The following is an 18764-nucleotide window of genomic DNA, read 5'->3' as shown; positions in this document are numbered from 1 at the left end:
CTCTGACTTGTTGTTTGTATGTCAAATGTCATGGTAACTGATGAAGCATTTCAATGTATAATACTCGAAATATGCCAGTTTATGACTTTCAAAAAATGTTGCAATGATTTTCAAAAAATGTGAAATGACAAGTAAGACTATTTGAATTTTTGATTATTTCTTAATATTGGCACACTTCGAGTAGTATAATTGAAGAAATGGTCATCACCATGCGTAAGGTCTTGAACATGAAGTATCAATCATGTTTTCAATAAGCAAGTTTAAAGTCGAAAGGTTACATATGAGTTTTGGTCAGTCTTTTAACTTTGAACCAAAGTAGATGGAAAACCTCGACAAGGTAGCTGGAATCTCCCTAAGTTTATGTTCATGTGGTTAAATGGATTTCGCCCAGTAAAAACATGTTCATTATGCAAGAAACTGAACATAGGCTTCGTTTAACGATCATTTCAAAGTTGCTTCAAAATCTAAAGCTGTTGAACTGAGTGGTTGCCATATCTGTAGACTATGGGTAAACCCTAATGCTGGTTCTTGGCTAGCAAAGTTTTAATTCGTCCGAACATGCTGAGAGAGCTATTGTGACTGCTTCTTCTTATGCACAGCAACACTCTCAACTCGACATTCTTGAAACTTGGTAAGAATGTGTATCCATGAAATTTCGGTCAAATTGGTAATGTCCATGAAAATAAGGTGGTGTTTTTTAAACAACATAGCAACAAGAAAGATTTTGCCAGTTTAGCAACAAAGATTTTGCCATTAGTATTCCATGGTATATGATCCAGTGCAGAGCATAATTTAAGAAAGGGGTTATCGGAGGATGAAATAGTGCTTTTCCTTAAAATTGGAATATTGTACACAGAATGCTCATGAAAATGCCTGCTTCTTGCCACCTTAGTATTCTGATGCGATGGCATAAACATAGTTACCAAGTGAAGTAAAGATTGGAAATGATCTGGACCATTTTCTTAAAACATGTTGGTGATAATTTCAAATTGGTGAACAAATATTTGGTAAACTAAATGTTTTAACGCCAAAGATCTGAAAATATGCAAGAAAAAGATCCACATAATAAAGGCATATTAAATTTGATGAAAAATCGAGAGAATGAGATATACGTGGGGTAAAATTGTGGCTTGTGATATGCCAATCAACATCGAACCAACAATCATTAAAATGCGGTAGAGTGGAAAAGATCCAGGACATGATTTCATTGGTTCCGATACCAGAGGTATACCATTTGACTGCCTCATTAAATATTCATGATAACTAAAATGTTCCTAGTGCAATATCCCACTTGATGAAGCAGAGCATCTGACAATGATAACACAAAAACTGATGAAATCTTAGTTTTATTCAATCTTAAGTTTTATTCAACAACAGTATATAAATATTTCACAAGATGGCCTTATATTGCTCACCTGATTGGACAAAAGGATCTTTAATTAGTGATTAATATACTGGACGCTGCCCTCTTGTAAGCCACCCGCACACCCTGCATGTGGTTTCGCTAGATAGTAGGAGGGACAGTGTGGGTCTCGTTAATCCATTCATGCGCACTACTTATTAGGTGATGTCGCATTTGGCAACCTTAAAAGAGTCATAGTTACTCCCGCCGTTGACCTGCGCCTTGTTCATTTCTTCACATTGACATTCAGAGTGAAATTATAACATGAAAAAATGTGTTATTTTAAAAAGTTACTAAGGGCCACAATTCTTGTCACATTGATACTGTGAATAAACTTGAATGTTGAAGTTGATATATTCAATAATTGTAAAACAGTAAAATAAGAAGGTTCACATCAACATGGTTTCTGAGGTGTTTTTCAAAGTTTGACATATAGACATATGGCGGTAAGCAGACCCTACCTTGGGGACCAAGTTTGTCATGGGGTATAGGAATTTGATAGGTCACCTAGGGAACATTTCTGTTTTTTTTTGTTTTTTTTAAATCAAGCCAGCAGATTCTGAGGAGATTTCCAAAGTTTTCAATATAGTGAAAAGTTTTTATTTTTGGTTGCCATGAAAACCATAGTTCTGCGTGGAACCACTTTTATTGAAGGACCAACCAAGTAATATTCCTGTGATTAGGGTTGAAATTGTTCCAGTGGTTTAAGAGAAGTTGATGACGAGCAGCGAAAGACAACACACAATCACCCTATCACAAAAGCTCGCGCTAAGCACTTTGTGCTCAGGTGAGCTAAAAAAGCACAAATCTTAAAAGCATCAAGTTTGCCAATGAAAGAATCTACACTCCAGAGAATAGCAAGTTGTTCCCCAAAATTCACTACTCATCAACTCCGCATCTTAATCTTTGTATAATGTGAATTGTGAATGGTCACAGAAAATTTGCAGCATCGGCCTGTGTTTTTCTTCGACTTTCAATCTTGAATGTCAAGTTGAAGCTCTTTTCATGATAAGATCCTGAAAAACAAAAATGCATCAATTAATGGAGGATATGAATATGTGACTTCATTTTTCAAAATATATCATTCACACCTTAATTTCTTGAAGAAAACAAGAGATGTTGGTCAAAACTCTAAGCCACGCTTTGGCAAATGAATAGAGGGATTTTAATAATATGCAGTAATTTTTATTTGTTACACAAAGCATTTATGAAAGTGAAGACAAACATTTCAGACTTAACTGTGGTCAAAACTTGAATGAGATTGTTGACTGTGACCTTGACCGCTGATCAAATGGTTATCTACTGATATTCGATAAGAAGAGCGCCAACTGTGGCAAAATATGGCTGTCCTATTTTTAAGACACCAAGTTTTTGTGACTGGTAGTACGTAAGCACATTTTAAAAAGCACACACTGTAAATACATTTGTTGATACATTTGTTGCTCCTTCAAGGGTATTAATAACTCTGGAGTTACTGAGGGGACATGGCTGGTTACTGAAACTGACGGAGATATTATGCTCTTCACATTCAAACAAACTTGGTGATTATTGGACAAAGGCTTCTGAAGTTATATTTGAGAAGCCTGATTGAAGGATATTTCTATAATTTAAAGGCATTAATGGAATGAATCTAGCAGAGTGAATAGAGCAATATGGGAGGTTATCACACTTGTCGAAGATATTATGCCCATTCACATTTAGACCAAATTTGGTGATGATTCGGCTTCGGCTTTTAAAGTTTTTTATTGGACAAGGTTATATAGGTAATTTCTATAATTAAAAGTTGATAACTCTTTGAGTAAATTGAGCGATATGGCTGGTTATCAAATTTGTCCGCGATATGCCGATACACATTCTGAATAAATTTGGTGATGATTGGACAAAGGCTTCTGAAGTTATTACTCGGACAACATCCATTTCAGGTATTTTTCATAATCAAAGGGAGATAACTTTCAGTAACTTGAGTGATATGAACAGTTATTGAAATTGATGGGGATATTATGCCAATAATACTTCTTAACTTATTGATCGGACAACAAACTAGCGCTTGTCCAAACAAAAGCTGAAGGTGAAACTAAAACACACCTTGTTCTATGGACAGCCTTATAAACAGTATTTGAGAAATTTATAATTTGTCACAGTAAAATAAGAAAGCCTTCGGACTGAGTTTTTTAACGCTGCTCGATATTAACAAATATTCATATAAAAATTCAAGATAACATGCCAACAAATGATCTGACCAAGTTTGATAACCATTGGATAAAAACTCTGGATTTTATTACATAAAATGAAAAGTTTAACGCAGAATTGATAACGCCCGCCTGGTTTTCGCCATTCTATAACCCGTAATTTTTCGATGAAAAATCCAGCTAAAAAGAATACATGGCAAAATCAGGATTTGTCACCTTAAGAGGTTTGATGGCATTGGTGGCCTGGAGCCCTAGGGATCTCAGCATCACCACTGGTGTCATGTCAGTACTGTAGAGTCGCTGAAGGCCGTCCACTGTGGCCATAACCGGAATCACCTTACGCTGCCGAGATGTCTCATATTCCTTGAGGTACGTCAACGATCCTAAGAATACAGATATTTTAATATTAAAATAAAGCGGAAGTAATTAATTTGTATACAGTCTGTTTTTTAAAAGTGTTTGCATTTACCATAACAACCTATTATTTTTTACCCAACATGACCACAATCAAACCTACTGCAAATATATTTCCTTATGTGGAAAAAAATCTGAAAAAGTTCTGTTTTTTCTTTGCACTTCTGGCCAGATGAGAATATTTCCTTGATTTGACCCTAGATTACCAGGTATTGAACTGGTCGGAGATTTTATGATACCGTAAGCAACAACACTCTGACAAGTTTCTTTCGAACAAGCCAAAATTGTGCTATCAAGCAAATATATAATCGTGGCCAGGTAGATTTTAGAATACTGACAGATTGTTTATACATTGGTGAGAAAATTCAAAGAGACAATTTAATTTATTTTTTTACAATTATAACTTATGTAAATTAGATTTGAATACGAAGTAGTGAGGTATAAAGTGTATTGCAAGTAGCAATAACACAAGGAGTAATAACTGCAGAAAAACAAGTTTAAAAAACTAGGCTTTACCCAAGTCGCTGCCTTCAGATGCTGCTCGGGTGATCACCTCGGAGAGTTTGGTTACATCTCCGAATCCGAGATTGACGCCCTGGCCTGCCAATGGGTGAAACCTGTGAGCTGCATCACTGAAATACATGGCAATAAGAATACAGAGTTTGGAAAAGAATGACCGCCTTTGATTACAAACAGTCTCAAGTCCTAGTCTAGACTCAGACTCCGAAAAGCACTTTCTTAAATTACAAAGAATCATCTGTATTTTTTTTTTCGTTTTACATATAAAGTAGATTGTACAATTTCAAATTGTAATTAAATTCAACAAATGTCATCATCAATACTCATCTTGATGGAGAGATACAATTAGATGAAGATTTGCAGTTTTTCAATTAATTCCGAACTCTGACTCGAGATTGTTCATAATCATGGCTTAAACAACTGATAATTGTCAATCCTGAAAAAAAGCTTAGGATATAAGTATTAGGGATTTATGCTCAATAAGGAGTAAAGGGGCTTAGACTACTTTGGATATTGTTTTCAAAGTAAATTCTATTCATTTCAATGTGCATTGTACTTCCCACTGGTTTGATGCAATTATAATATCCTAGCAAAAAAAGATGATCATTGCAACTGTACAGAAGTCTGAAGCTCTAAATTCTGGTCTCAGGATTCCTAAACTTAACAACACCTGAATGATGGAGCACTAGATTCTATCGATTTAGTTACAGCTTTTGGGAAAAGACAGAATAAATGCCAGACTGATCTGGACAATTACTTGGCTCTATCAACAAATAAATTATTCATGTGAAATAAAAGTCCAGACTTATTGTATCCTTATATATTTGTTTAAGTATTCATTCATCATTGCCTGCTATGCATTTTTGTAATGTCGCAGTTTTGACTACAATAAAGATGTATTTATGACCAAATTTCATTAAAAGATCATCATGCTAGATTAATTATAGGCTTTTTTGTTGTTTTTTTAAACTACACATCAATGTACAAAGCTGCTATTCCCTTGTATATTTTGCTGCTTACAATTTTGCTACTTCAATGTATATGATTACCCTTTAAGTAATACTGTTGAAACAACTAACCATTTTACAGTGGTATACCAACTAGTGGAACTGTCTGGTGTGGACTGGCCGATCAGCCGGGAAAAATTGTTGGTGTTATCACTGTTCACGATGCTCTCTTTTTTTCCTATTGTATTTGTATGCATGCTCCAATATGTGTTCATTTTAACATATATACTTTTATTTCCAGGTCACAAGCTCATTGTTATTGTTATTTGATAAGTTATGTATGTTTGTTATTCATGTCGGAAAATAGCTCATTGAGCTAATGTTTCTTGTTAAACACATACCAGACTTTAAATAAAGATTCTTGTTTCTTGTATCTTGTGTAATCATGTAGTAAATTTACAAAATCATTGTTTTGTTCATTAAAGCACAAATGGCAGTGAATATAATTATGGTAACATCAGGAACTAAATTGCATTTAAAAAACAGGCAACCCATTATGTCATAATATTCAAAAGAAAATATTGATATATAATTTCCCTACAAATCAATGCATATTATTGATGTTCTGTTTATTGGTTTGTCATCAATATCGATCAACCCTACTGAAAGCCTTACCCAATGAGAGCAACCCTGTGTCTGACATAGTTAGATGCATGGGTGAGTCCGAGAGGAAAGCCTCCACGACTGCCGGGCTGGACCCCTGTGATTACAGGAGGGAGCTGACGGACAGATGTACCTCCTGAAATGATTTTTAATAACAACAGCCTTTACTTTAGTATAAGCAGCTATTAAGACTATCAGAAGCAAACCTTTGGGTCTATTGTTTAGAACTTAGTGATTGTTCAGGTTCAGAACTTACCGATGGTTCAGAACAGTAAAAGTTAACAACATGATTAATGGCACTGTTGTTAACTTCTGAAATTTTTATGATATTCCAATGTATTTAAATAAAACAAGTACAGTCAAAGCAGCATGTTGTCTAAGGAGAAATACTACATATCACAAAGCTGTTCACGAAAATTCCACTGAAGTAAAGACTTGAAGACAACACTAACAATGTTTTAAATGTTAGCTTAGTTCTGAACAATAGGCTCATTGTTTATTTTAGCCTCCTCCATTCTGTGGTCAAGATTTTGTTTTATACTTATATCACTTACATTATTTTTTTATATAGAATTACCACAGGCTATATTTATACTTATAATGTTCAATTATAAACATTATATTGAAAATAAGTATTGTCTAAAGCAAACATTATAGTATAGAGTTCTTAATCACAAGTTAGTCTAATTATTTAAATAAGACATTGCCTCTAAAAATTGACACAATTGTGTACAACTCTAAGGCATTCAGTATGTTAAGAGTTTGTTGTTTAGAAATAATGTAAGGGAGGTAAGAGGTATACAATTTTTCCATTCATTGTCAAACAGAATTACCTCCCATACATCAAGTCACCACTGGGGTGTGATATCTCACACATTAAAATCTTTAAAACTTATTATTTGAAGCCTCAGTGCCACTTAGGATTATTTAATTATAGAAAAAAAATAGATAAAAGTGAGTATATAACTATGATAGAGTCTCATATGATGTCTGATTAAATCCTGAGGTCCACATGAAGCTTTAGTAAAACAAAATGTTTGGGAAATACCTACGAAATTCCAGACTCGATCACTAACTCATTATATGCTAATGAGGTAGATAAATGGGCAGAGCATAGTGCTTTTTCAAATAGTATCTGAGCAGTTGCCGGAATACACTGGAGAAATAACTAGAGAAATACTGAACATTTCAAATAAAATTTCACATAAAGAAATTAAGCTCCTGATTCTAAAATAAATGTAATGCAAGTATTTTCAAATGAAAATTTATCACTGTTGTCTAGTGAAAAATTGCAGATTGGCGCTCGCTTATGTTTTTGTAAAATGCACTTTTTTGAATATGGCGAAATAAAGTGTGCAAATCATCAGGGGTGTTAAAACTAAGTAACCAAAGGCTGGAACCCTAAAGCAAAGGTTAATATATATACACAAATATAGTGTTTTCGAAGACTTAAATTTTCATATAAGCGTAAACAGCTTTGTTGTTGCGTAATTGGTTGATTGACATTATCATGTGATGGTATAAATGTACGGTTAACATGTCAAAATATTTAATGCTTCTATGAAAGTCCTTGTGGTTTAGCGGTTCAGGTGTTGATTACTTTACAGGTGATATTTTATCTTGACTTTACCAGCGTGGGTTCGCACCCCACTAACTCCAACATACTTTTTTATACTATATAACTATATACTATATATATTATAAATCAAAAAGAGTTTTCAGATGCATTAACAGGAAAACTATTCAACCAAAAATGTCTTATTTAAAAATTGCAACTCATTAGTATATAAAGAAACATAGAACTTTAGGTATTCAGAAAGTCACGTGAGATGCAAATTTGTAAAGATGTGCGCACTAAATTTAGATTATAGTTAAAGTAACTTTCAATTTTGCTGCATTTTGTAATTGTGGTAAGTGTATTTTTGGGGGTTAAAAAATGTACATTTGGATATACATACAAAATTTACATCACTAAAACATAATGTGACTTTAAATATATTAGCATGTCATAAAATATTTCGTCTTCAAAGTTAACAACAATCTTGTTCAATGTTCAGAACAATAGACCCATTTATGAGAAGTAAATAAGATATTAAATTTAATCTCTGCCTAATAAAGATCCACATCTCTTGTTTACATTTTTTAAAATTCCCATCATTTTATGATTTTTACTGGTCCCCATGTGAGATCAAAAAGACATCTCAACACTTTTGTTATGTAATTTTCATGGACAACAAGATAGACATTAATAGTTGAAACCATCATGGAAATAATCTCTGACAAGTATACTATTGCCTACAAACATTAAGTATGACTTGTCACGATTTTCTTGAATATTAATGGTGTTTTGTTCACTGTAGGAAAAAACAAATCAAGAAAATCATGACCACTTCCATAGACTTTGAAAAGCTTTTGTTCTAAACCTATGTCAACAGTGTTCTTAAAATAACAATAATTTTGTATTGCAAACATGCATATGAGGTTTCAACTATATGACACATTTCTGTTTATATTTATGGATGTTTTATTTATCATTTACAAGAGTGGGAAATTTTGCACCGAAATTTAATATTCTAAATGAACATGAAAACATGGTAGATAATCTAAGATTATTAAAGTTTGGTGCTTCTTTGCAGACTATGTATAAATCTTATCTTACTTTGCAATTAAAACTTTACATTGTGCATGTCATTGTAAGAACCAGTTCAAGGTTACATCTTGAATCTTCAGATTTTGTTTACCTGGGACAACATTTCTCAGAATATTTTGGAAAACATCTGATACTCTCCCTGCAGTATCATTTTGATCTCTGTCATGGAACTGAAACACAAAGATAAAAGAGTTATCTTAGAATATATATTGAATAAACTGTCACGATAACCATCCAACAACCAATGACTACTGTTTGTCAATGGAATTAGCTCTTCAAGGTTTTGATCCATTCAAATGTAGCAATGTTAACTTTTCTCAAATCAACGATTTTTTTCTGAAAGATTTAAGTTTAGGAATCAAAGACAACTAGTTATAAAAGTATCACAGGAAAAAAATTCTTTGTTTAAAACTAAAATGCATTTGGGCTTGCCACATAATGATATATATACGACTATACCCCCAGCAGAGCTATTGAAAGAGTGTCTTCTTACGGTTGTAAGCCGACCCTGCACGAGAATTTCAAGTAATTCCACTAGTCAATACACTGTATTTAGAAAAGCCATGATAATAATCTAATGTTTATCTTTCGGAAAAATATTTCTATTTATCTATTTATAAATCTGTATTTATTTATTTATTATTGCATTTATTTGCACACTAATACATGCAATGCACTTATCATTGTATAAGTCAGATACAGTTACCCATTTTTTCTTCAAAGGAAGCTGTTTCACTAGGACAAACACCAATTTCAAAATTGGCGTTCATCCTAGCGAAACAGTTTCTTACATCTGTAAAAGGACACTTTTGAAGAAAAAATCGTACTGAATCTATTACATAATTGACAATCTGAAAATGCAAAAAAAGGTCACTACAAACAAGACTTTAAACTGGTTTAAAATCAGTGACTGTTACTGTTTTGGTAGTATAACATTATGTTTAAAATCAGTGACTGTTTCTGTTTTGGTAGTATAACATTATGTTTAAAATCAGTGACTGTTACTGTTTTGGTAGTATAACATTATGTTTAAAATCAGTGACTGTTACTGTTTTGGTAGTATAACATTATGTTAAAATCAGTGACTGTTACTGTTTTGGTAGTATAACATTATGTTTAAAATCAGTGACTGTTACTGTTTTGGTAGTATAACATTATGTTTAAAATCAGTGACTGTTACTGTTTTGGTAGTATAACATTATGTTATACCATGTTTGAGAGTCTTAACTCTCGTATCAGAATGGTATCAAGTAGAATTGGCATAACTGTTCTATAACGGCTGTGCAGATAAATAACAACAATTCACTTATACCCATGGTATTTATTGTACCTTGTCCTTAAAAACATGGTACAAAAAAGTCATCTCACCCACAACCCAAATTATCAAAATTTAACACACCAATTGTCAGTGTATAACCTCAATATCTCAGGTTGCCGGTGCCATAACAGTTATTAACTATTACTTGTCAACAGTGCAAAAAGTTAGTGCAATTAATTAACATGCTTTAATAAACTGATTCACAAGAAGGTTTGTTTGGCTATTAAAAAGCTTATTTGCAGTAATATCAATAACAATGTTCATGCATAGTTATACACTTTTCATCCCCGTCATATAGATGTAATCAATGGAATCTTGGTTGAGCACAATTAAAATGGATATCATTACAGATGAAGATGGGTTACAAGTCAAAACTTAAACTATGTTCTGGGGATGGGCTTTTTTAAGCTTTGTTTAAACCAAAATTCAGTTCAATATCTGAACAGTTTGAAACATTTAGAGTTATGACAGCCATCATTTTCTTGCACAAGAGCATCAACAATGATCCCTTTAAGATAACATCAAGGCAATGGCAATACTTTCAACCTTTACCTTAGAAAGACATACGAGCAACCATGCACCTTCCTTACTTACAAATGCATCATTGACAGCATCCACAAAACTCTCATCTGAAAGAGCCAGCAACTCCTTAGCATGTTCTGGTGAGGTTGTCCAAATAAGGCTGATGGCTGTGTCCGACATCTGATGGAGAAAAATGTTTTATATTATACCTTAACAAGTTGTACAATATTAAAAATGATTTAATTGCATTTCATTGTAATTAATTTATACACATTCATTTTTCACTCATACTATATAACAAGCAGTACACAGTAAGTTTAAAATGCGGGTCCTCCTATTGAAAGGAAATGTGGTCATAGAGCCTCTGATTTTTCTGCATCAATAAAATTACCTGATTGTGTAAATGTAACATAAGGACTTACAGGCAACATGGCAATTGGCCCTGTGGGTAGAAACCTCTGCCAGGCTACATTATTGTCTGTCTGGAAACAAAGCAACATCTTTTATTATCATTCTGTATTATAACATAGTGAAACAACAAATATTATACATATAAATAAGTATTATCTTTTCCTTTGTACCTTTAAATGCTAAAAAATACATTCATTTTCTGAGAATAATCTTGACTAAAAATCATCTGCATGGACAAGAAATAATGGTGATTTCTTTCTTTCATGCTTTCCGGAGGTATATTGACAAATAACAGTGGATTATATTATCCTGGTAAACTTGTTTGTTAAAACAGTAAAACTATCAATATGTATTTAACTGTTTTTTAACGTTTCAGCAAATTTCACTGAAAGACAGAAATGTAAAATGCACACAGGGTTGGGAAGAAAAATCATATTAACTTCTGGTATGATGACATATAGTTAAACTTTAGTACTATTTTACAATTAATTATTAGAACAAAAGGCATGGAATAAAAAGAAAACTTGTTCATTTCAGTGAAGATTGCAATACATTTAACCCCAAAACACCAGTAGGAAATTCTTCATTTGTGGCAACACTACCAGAGAAATTTGACTTTTGGTGCTTACATTGGGAAATATATTGCTATTGTACACTGAAACAATATTTCTTTATAAGAGAATAATCACTCGTTGCAAGGCTTGTACAAATGTTATCTAAATTTAGCCCTTTCACTTTAATTTCGAGGGGTGAATGTGAAAAGGTTCTAAGTAACATTAAATAAAGAAGCAGATAGAACCTTTTCGCTTTCACCCCTCGAATTTTGCTTCCTTGTTTTTCTGCTGAGCTGCAGGCCAGCTCCTGTAAAGCCCTCAGCACTATTTGTTTCACTGCTAAACTCTCAGAAAAGTATGCCGCCAGTCTGGGGATCAATACCGCGACATTCTGCATGCATTTCAGGTGCTCAACCAACTGAACTAACCTGTTGGGATAACCCACACTAAAACCTGCATCCATTACATAACAGAAATTTAAACAAGAGCGCAATGGAGCGAACACAAACTCTCATAGATCTGTTTGTTTTCCCAGTCAAACAAATGGTATAACTTGACATATTTTTGCAATGTGCTGTGTACATGTATATATTGTGTCTCGCAACATGTGCACTACCTCTCATCTGAATATCTTAAACAGATTTTGAGTTATGTCTAAGGTTAGATTTTTGGCACTAAGAGGAAAAACATAACTACGACAACACCAAGGCCACCACAAAACCCTGATGCCTTTTCTTTGAAAAACAAATGAGCTAAAAATAAATGAAGCTCTGTGAACTGATATTCATACCTCATCTAACTTGAGAACTGCAACAACTGCCTTCTGGTCATAGTTAAAAGACACGGTGTGAACGTTGGCAGCTTTCCTCACTGCAGAGTTCATGCCGTCTGAACCTATCTGGAATTATTTATAAACACCAGCATTATAATGTTATGTAGAGACACATTTTATTACGAATGTATTCTGAATGCAGAGAAAGTGTTATTCAATTGACTACCTGTATGACCACAGCCCAAGTTCTGTTATTATAATTATTGTTATTATCAGTGTGTGTATAAAGTTATCTTTGTTGAAAGTCTTCATTTGAAGCAAAAAGTTGCCTTCAGACGTAGCATATATGACGTAATTAACGTGGTATACACACACTGATTATACTTTTGACAATATTATCAATGTTCCAATACAGTTTATTATTTGCAAAGGGAGAATAAACGCTTCGAAATATCTCTAAATATATTAGGATTAGAATTTAAGTTACATTATAGTTATACTATAATACTTTTTAGCCAATAAGCAGTCCTCTATTCCATTTATTTGTTGATGTGACAAATTCCATTCAGTTATTTGAACATGAGTGTTTGATGAATTCCCACTTTAATATCAATAATGATCAACTTTCCTTAGTTCAAACAATAACTATAAGCCAGTAATAAGTCCTGCATCACTATTTATTAGTTAAGATCATTGCAGTAGTTTCTATCTGATTGACAGTGACCGCAGGAATAAGTTGAATTTGTAATACATACATGTAACTATAACCTATTTATAGGGTATACTGTGATAGGATGACATCCTGTATCAGGTCCAAGTTTGGTGCATAAACACAACATACCTGGTGAGACTGATGTATGATTATAAATCAAATGAAACTTGAAGAAAACAACAGAAAAGCGTCCTATCATAATTTTACTTTTATAATATGTCTCCTTTGATCCAATTCCATTCTATAACTGCGCTTGGCTTTGACACAACATTTCCTGGAATTTCTATTCGGGGGAATAATGTCATAAATCACTGGCATTAATGATTCACTGGCATTAAAGTGTATATGTAATTGAATAAATACAAAAATCAGCATTAGATTTTTCTAGGAATAGTTTCTATTGGAAATACTATTTGCTCCAGAGAAAAAATTGTGTTTTTGATTCATTAGTAAAAATAGCATAATACAGGATCAGAAAATGACGGAAGCATGATGAAGATTTTTTTTTATACAGTGTGTTGCATTTTCAATTATGGATATGAAAAATAAAATTGATAACAAATATGTGGAACACATTTTGCCAACAAATAAAATAATATCACAAACCAATAGTTTAGTTTTCAAAGTTGTTCCATTATTCAGTTTTACTTCCACCCATGCATTGGACTCTAGTTCTGTATCAACACCAGGTATTGAAATCTCCTCAGCCCGGGTTCCATACATAACGTCTATATGATCTTGCACTGTGTCGAGACGGCGTGTGATTGCCTCGAGTATAATATCATTCTCTGCTATATAGGCTAGCTCATCACTCATGTCTTCTTGGTTGAAAGTGATTAGAGAGTTTGAGCAGGATTCCCATACCTAAATTACAAAAAATTGTATAACACTTATTAAACAAGAGCTGTCACTGTAAGTGACAAATGCCCCAGAAGTGGTACTCAAGTGTGATTCAAAGGTCACTTAGGCAGGGGAAAAAAAGCAATTAAATGTGAGGATAAAGAGGAATTGAGCCAGACGCACAGACAGACCTTAGAGTAATGGACATGGGTCTTGCACTTGATACATCATATTGGTTTGTCTAACACATGTGGCAAGTTATTTTTAAATCAGTCCATCAAAGAGAAAGTTACAGTCTGGACGCAAGAAATTGAGCTACACGCATGGATGGTGCGATTTTAATAAGAATAAAATATATCTATAAATGGTAACCAGAAAAAGGGACCTAAGTCAATAATATTATGACAAATTTCATGTGACTTCTACACGTTTTCAGGGTTTTCTGATGTAAGTTAAAAGAATTCAAAACAAAACAGATTTACCTGCATTCTCAGTACACGTTGACATCTCATGTTCTCAATCTCTGACCATACCCCACACTCTAAAACCAAAGATTAAACATGCATTAAAGTTCATTTATTGAAATGAGTAAAAAGGTGGTCAATAATGATTAAATGTTTCATGGAGTGAAAATCTTATAATTTTTTCATCAATATTAAATATTCATTAACAATTCCAACAATAATCACAATACATGTATTTAAATATTAATTTATATATATTTGAAATGTCTTGATAAAAAACCCATTTAAGGCCCACAATACAGGTTGACGCAAGCATTCATTTTTTATTTTAGTGCATTATCATGTTTATATCATTTGATGAAAAAGCATATGACTTGTGTACAGATTGAAAAATATAGATAAGCAAGATAAGCAATATTTTAGTGATTTTAAAACTTGGGATTTTGTGGCCACATAGCTAATGATTGAAAAAAAAAAAACATTTACCAGAAAGGATAATGGTTTTTATCTCTTAACAAATTGTATACTTTTTGTTTTGAATATGATAATGTTTAAAAAAATAAATAAATATATTTTGAACATTTATCTATAAACCTTTAAACTATCAATAAATAATTCATGTTGAGTAATATAGTAATAGACTCAAAATGATTCCCATTTTTGCTAGTATTATATGTATTTTTTAATGTTTAATGTATGATTTAGGAAATGATATTCCTTAGAGTGCATTATTTAAGACAATCCTATTACTTTCAAACAAGGCAATGGAGCCTGGACTCAGTGTACAAGTCCTGTTTCCATAGTTTTCTGTGAGAGTGAACTTCTTCTTCGGTGCAGCCTCCAAAAGAACAATCTTTTTGTTCTGTAGTAAACTTTCATGCCCTGAAAAATGATATATTTTTGTATGAGCAATGCAAGTTAATAAAATGAATACACCAGCACTTTTAAAGAACAGCTGCATTAATCCTAGATTCAAAAAAGTCTAATAATATAATCAAAACTTTTAAATGACCATTATGAAATATATCTTGAAGCATAAGATATTGATATGAATGTTTGAGTGACAAAAGCCAAACGTTAACAAACAGTGTGTTGCAGCTCATATTGTAAAAATACTATGTTTCCACATATGGCCGACAATGATTATCATACAGATTTAGAGTATTAACATAATCATAATAGTGCAATACATACAGTACAAAGAAAGCCATCACCAAACAGTCTCCAATTAAATTGTGTTAAATGTCTAGGTCCCCAGTAGGGGTTTGACATAGTCCAAATAATTGTACGTTGACGGATTTTTTTTTAGATTTTTGATATGGCAAATCCTTCACGTACAAATTGTTTAGTATCAAAAGTGGGTAGTTGTTCCGATCAGGATTCCGGGTTTAAGCATATAGCGTTTATAAAATATCATAAAAACAAGAAATATTACCAGATAATGTTATTTTATATTAGTTCCGTACACAAAAAATAAATATCCAACTTATAATTATGAGTTTGACGGCTTTTCTTCATTTCATTCTGTCAAAACATAACGATATATACATGAAGGGCACCTGCAAGGCTTCAAGGCACAGTTTTAAATCGCTCGAAACATTTCGGCCATGGCCGAGTTGTTACGATTGTATAACGAGGTCTATCTCGAAGCTTTGTCGGAGGAGGCCGAGTTATTAGGATTGTACCGAGTTGTTCTCCTTCGCATAATTGTTTTCTGTGTCAGTCAACTTTCGTTTTATTGGAAAGGTAAACATCTTGTTTTAATGCATTAAATGCTTGTTTAGTGCAAAATAGCATTTCACTTACATGGTCAGGGGTCGACACTAACCATTTTTCCAAGGGATCCCGAAGGGACACCAACATTTGAAATCAGGTGTCCCTTCCTGAAATTAGGAGTCCCTTCCACATTTTTCATTGTTGAGCCTGTTTTAATATTAAATTCAACATCCTTTTACTTTTCAATTTGTAATTCAAGTATACACCACCATATTATACATGTTTTCAGCAGCATGTAATTACAGGTTAGTAGCGCTGAATGGCAGTGAGGTATATTTTGGTCTCTAAGTTGGTAGATTGGGTTCAAAAGCGGGAGAATGTCTAAGTCCCTTTTGTTTTCAGTCAAAAACAGAGATGGATACAATGTAAACAAAAACTTGATGTTGTTACTATTTTTAGATTTTTGGAAAATACGCATAAAAAACATCATGGTTCAGGGTCTTGTCAAATATCGGTGCTTTTCTTTAAGAAACTGTAGGAATATTACATCTGGCTTATGAAAACTCCAATCAGTATTTAGTAGAGCTGTTGATAAATCAATCAGTCGTAGTGCATACTGGAAGAGCAGACGACCAAAAATTGTGTATACATATTAATTTTCGCACCAAAAAGTCATAAAATTTTATAAATTGATTGAATTAATGAATAAAACCCTGCAAATTTTATTTCTATTATTTTTTTATCAAAGCATAAAATATATGTCTTTAAAATTAACAAAGAATATTGATAAGTTGAATGCCAATTAACAAAGAATGCTGAATGTAGGATGCTGTTCTTTTGTGTCGTAAATGTTACTGTAAATACTCAAAGGTCGTATCATATTAAATAAAAGGTATCATCAGAGTTGGCATCTGTTTGGTTCTGACACATAAGCAAAACAATTCCACATAAGTATTTTACCGAGAATAAATCTCTGTCAGCTCTAACCTTGTTTAAAATGTAAACAACAAAACGGAAGCATTAACCTGCATGCGCCTTGTGAAATGACCTGTTTATTTATAGATTCATGACGTAACTATAGTCAAATAGTCAGCTATACTTTCGCTTTGATGAGTCCGATAATGATAATTAATAATATCGTTTTGACATGTGCTGTCAAGAAATTTAGGGGAGCCCGAATTTAGGTAAGGCCTAAAAAAAAAAATTGTTTGGTTAGGGTTACATCCTTAAAAAAAATAGGTAGGGTAGGTAGGCTTTTTATTTTTTTTTATTTATTTCTTTTATTAGGTTTTATATAAGAAAATAATTTTCATCATTGGAGAATGGTGTTAAAGCTATCTTCTGTATAAGCATTTAAGGTTTAAACTTAATATTAAAAAGCAATTTAAAAAAAAACGAGATTTTTCTGTATAAGCATTTAAGGTTTAAACTTAATATTAAAAAGCAATTTAAAAAAAAAACGAGTTTTTTTTTTTTTTTTTTTTTTTTTTTTTCATTTTTTTTTTCAAACTGACTATAAAAACGGTAGGGTCGGCGCCTATTCCGTAGGTAGGGTCGGGTAACCCGAACCAAATGTATTTTTTTTTTAGGCCTAATAAATTAATTAAATGCTACTTATTTATTGATATTTAGCGTTTATCAGTCAAAAATTTAAGTGTCCCGACGGAATACTGGACTTCGAAGTTCAGGTGTCCCTCCTGAAAAATTGGTGTCCTCGGGATCCCAGGACCCCATTAGTGTCGAACGCTGATGGTAAAATATGAATATAACCCTTTATGATCAATTTCAACCATAAAATACTTCACTTAAACAATTTCATTATTTTTAAAACACCCCAGTTTTTTGCACATTCCCGTTTAGACGTTAGGGATTGGAAGAATCCCATATAACACGTCTAATATTTTAGACTACGGTTTGACATTAATGGAAGATTATATAGTGAACTAATGTGAACATTAAAATGCCAACAATATCAAAGTTCATTAAATTATATATAAACAATAAAGTTCATCTAACCAATTGAAAGTTAAAAGGTCAAGTGTGACTTAGATGTTGTTTGCTGTAAATATAAATGAAGTGAAATATGTAACTGTCAAACAAACATGAAACAGGGAAGACCCTATCAAAGAGCATAAGAAACCAAGTGCTTATGGGGCCGCACTTATCCTTTTCGGTACAAATCCTGTAAAAAGGTAATGGCCATGTAATGATTATAAGTTTATCAATGAAGGACTTTTTGACAGAAAAAAAACTTACCAAGGGCGCAGGCCATCGCTGCTCCAACCATGCCTCCGCCTGAAATGACAACGTCTGCATGTTGAATATCAGGATTAGCGGTACTAAGGTACCTTGTAAAGATCGTCGGCTGTAGCCGACTTATTTGTCTAACCGTGGCTAAACACAGATGACAGTTTTGCATTATTTTCATGGCTGTTGTGACGGTTAGAGTGACTTCCCTTCCCGGAAGTACTTTTTATGTAAAGCTATCCAAACTTTTTGGTATTTTCGAATTCATTTTTATTAATAAAACTATATTTTTTATAGGTATTTTCTAACAATTATGACATTATATCAATATCTTTATTACTATTGTGTAATAAATTTGATAATTAGCTTTGCTAGCGTGATTGACTTTTTGCGCACCTGTTATTCAGTGCGGGCTAGTGCATAG

The 18764-nt window shown here is 32.9% G+C and overlaps 1 protein-coding gene across 1 annotated transcript; it reads right to left on the bottom strand.

Moving 5' to 3' along the window:
• Window positions 1–1333: 1333 nt before the first annotated feature.
• Window positions 1334–18545, bottom strand: LOC128209922 (ubiquinone biosynthesis monooxygenase COQ6, mitochondrial-like). Its single transcript, XM_052914188.1, has 12 exons — window positions 18350–18545; window positions 15128–15259; window positions 14396–14454; window positions 13680–13937; window positions 12380–12487; window positions 11047–11106; window positions 10697–10804; window positions 8876–8954; window positions 6147–6270; window positions 4522–4637; window positions 3808–3974; window positions 1334–2418 (listed from the first exon to the last, which is right to left on the bottom strand). Exons 1-12 carry the CDS (start codon window positions 18519–18521, stop codon window positions 2389–2391), a joined length of 1413 nt encoding a protein of 470 aa, XP_052770148.1. The 5' UTR covers window positions 18522–18545; the 3' UTR covers window positions 1334–2388.
• Window positions 18546–18764: the final 219 nt, after the last annotated feature.

Source organism: Mya arenaria, chromosome 11 (assembly GCF_026914265.1).
Source record: "Mya arenaria isolate MELC-2E11 chromosome 11, ASM2691426v1".
Lineage (NCBI taxonomy): Eukaryota > Metazoa > Mollusca > Bivalvia > Myida > Myidae > Mya > Mya arenaria.
Note: the sequence above shows the minus strand (reverse complement) of the source record. Positions and strands in the feature narration are given on the sequence as shown.

What these genes read in the sequence shown, in the direction of transcription:
- LOC128209922 (XM_052914188.1), bottom strand. Translation starts at nt 18,521, where the DNA reads ATGAAAATAATGCAAAACTGTCATCTGTGTTTAGCCACGGTTAGACAA. An exon ending in AACGTGTACTGAGAATGCAG is followed by an intron (nt 13,938 to 14,395) that starts GTAAATCTGTTT and finishes TTTGTAATTTAG; the next exon opens with GTATGGGAATCCTGCTCAAA. An exon ending in ATCTGAAGGCAGCGACTTGG is followed by an intron (nt 3,975 to 4,521) that starts GTAAAGCCTAGT and finishes CTGTATTCTTAG; the next exon opens with GATCGTTGACGTACCTCAAG.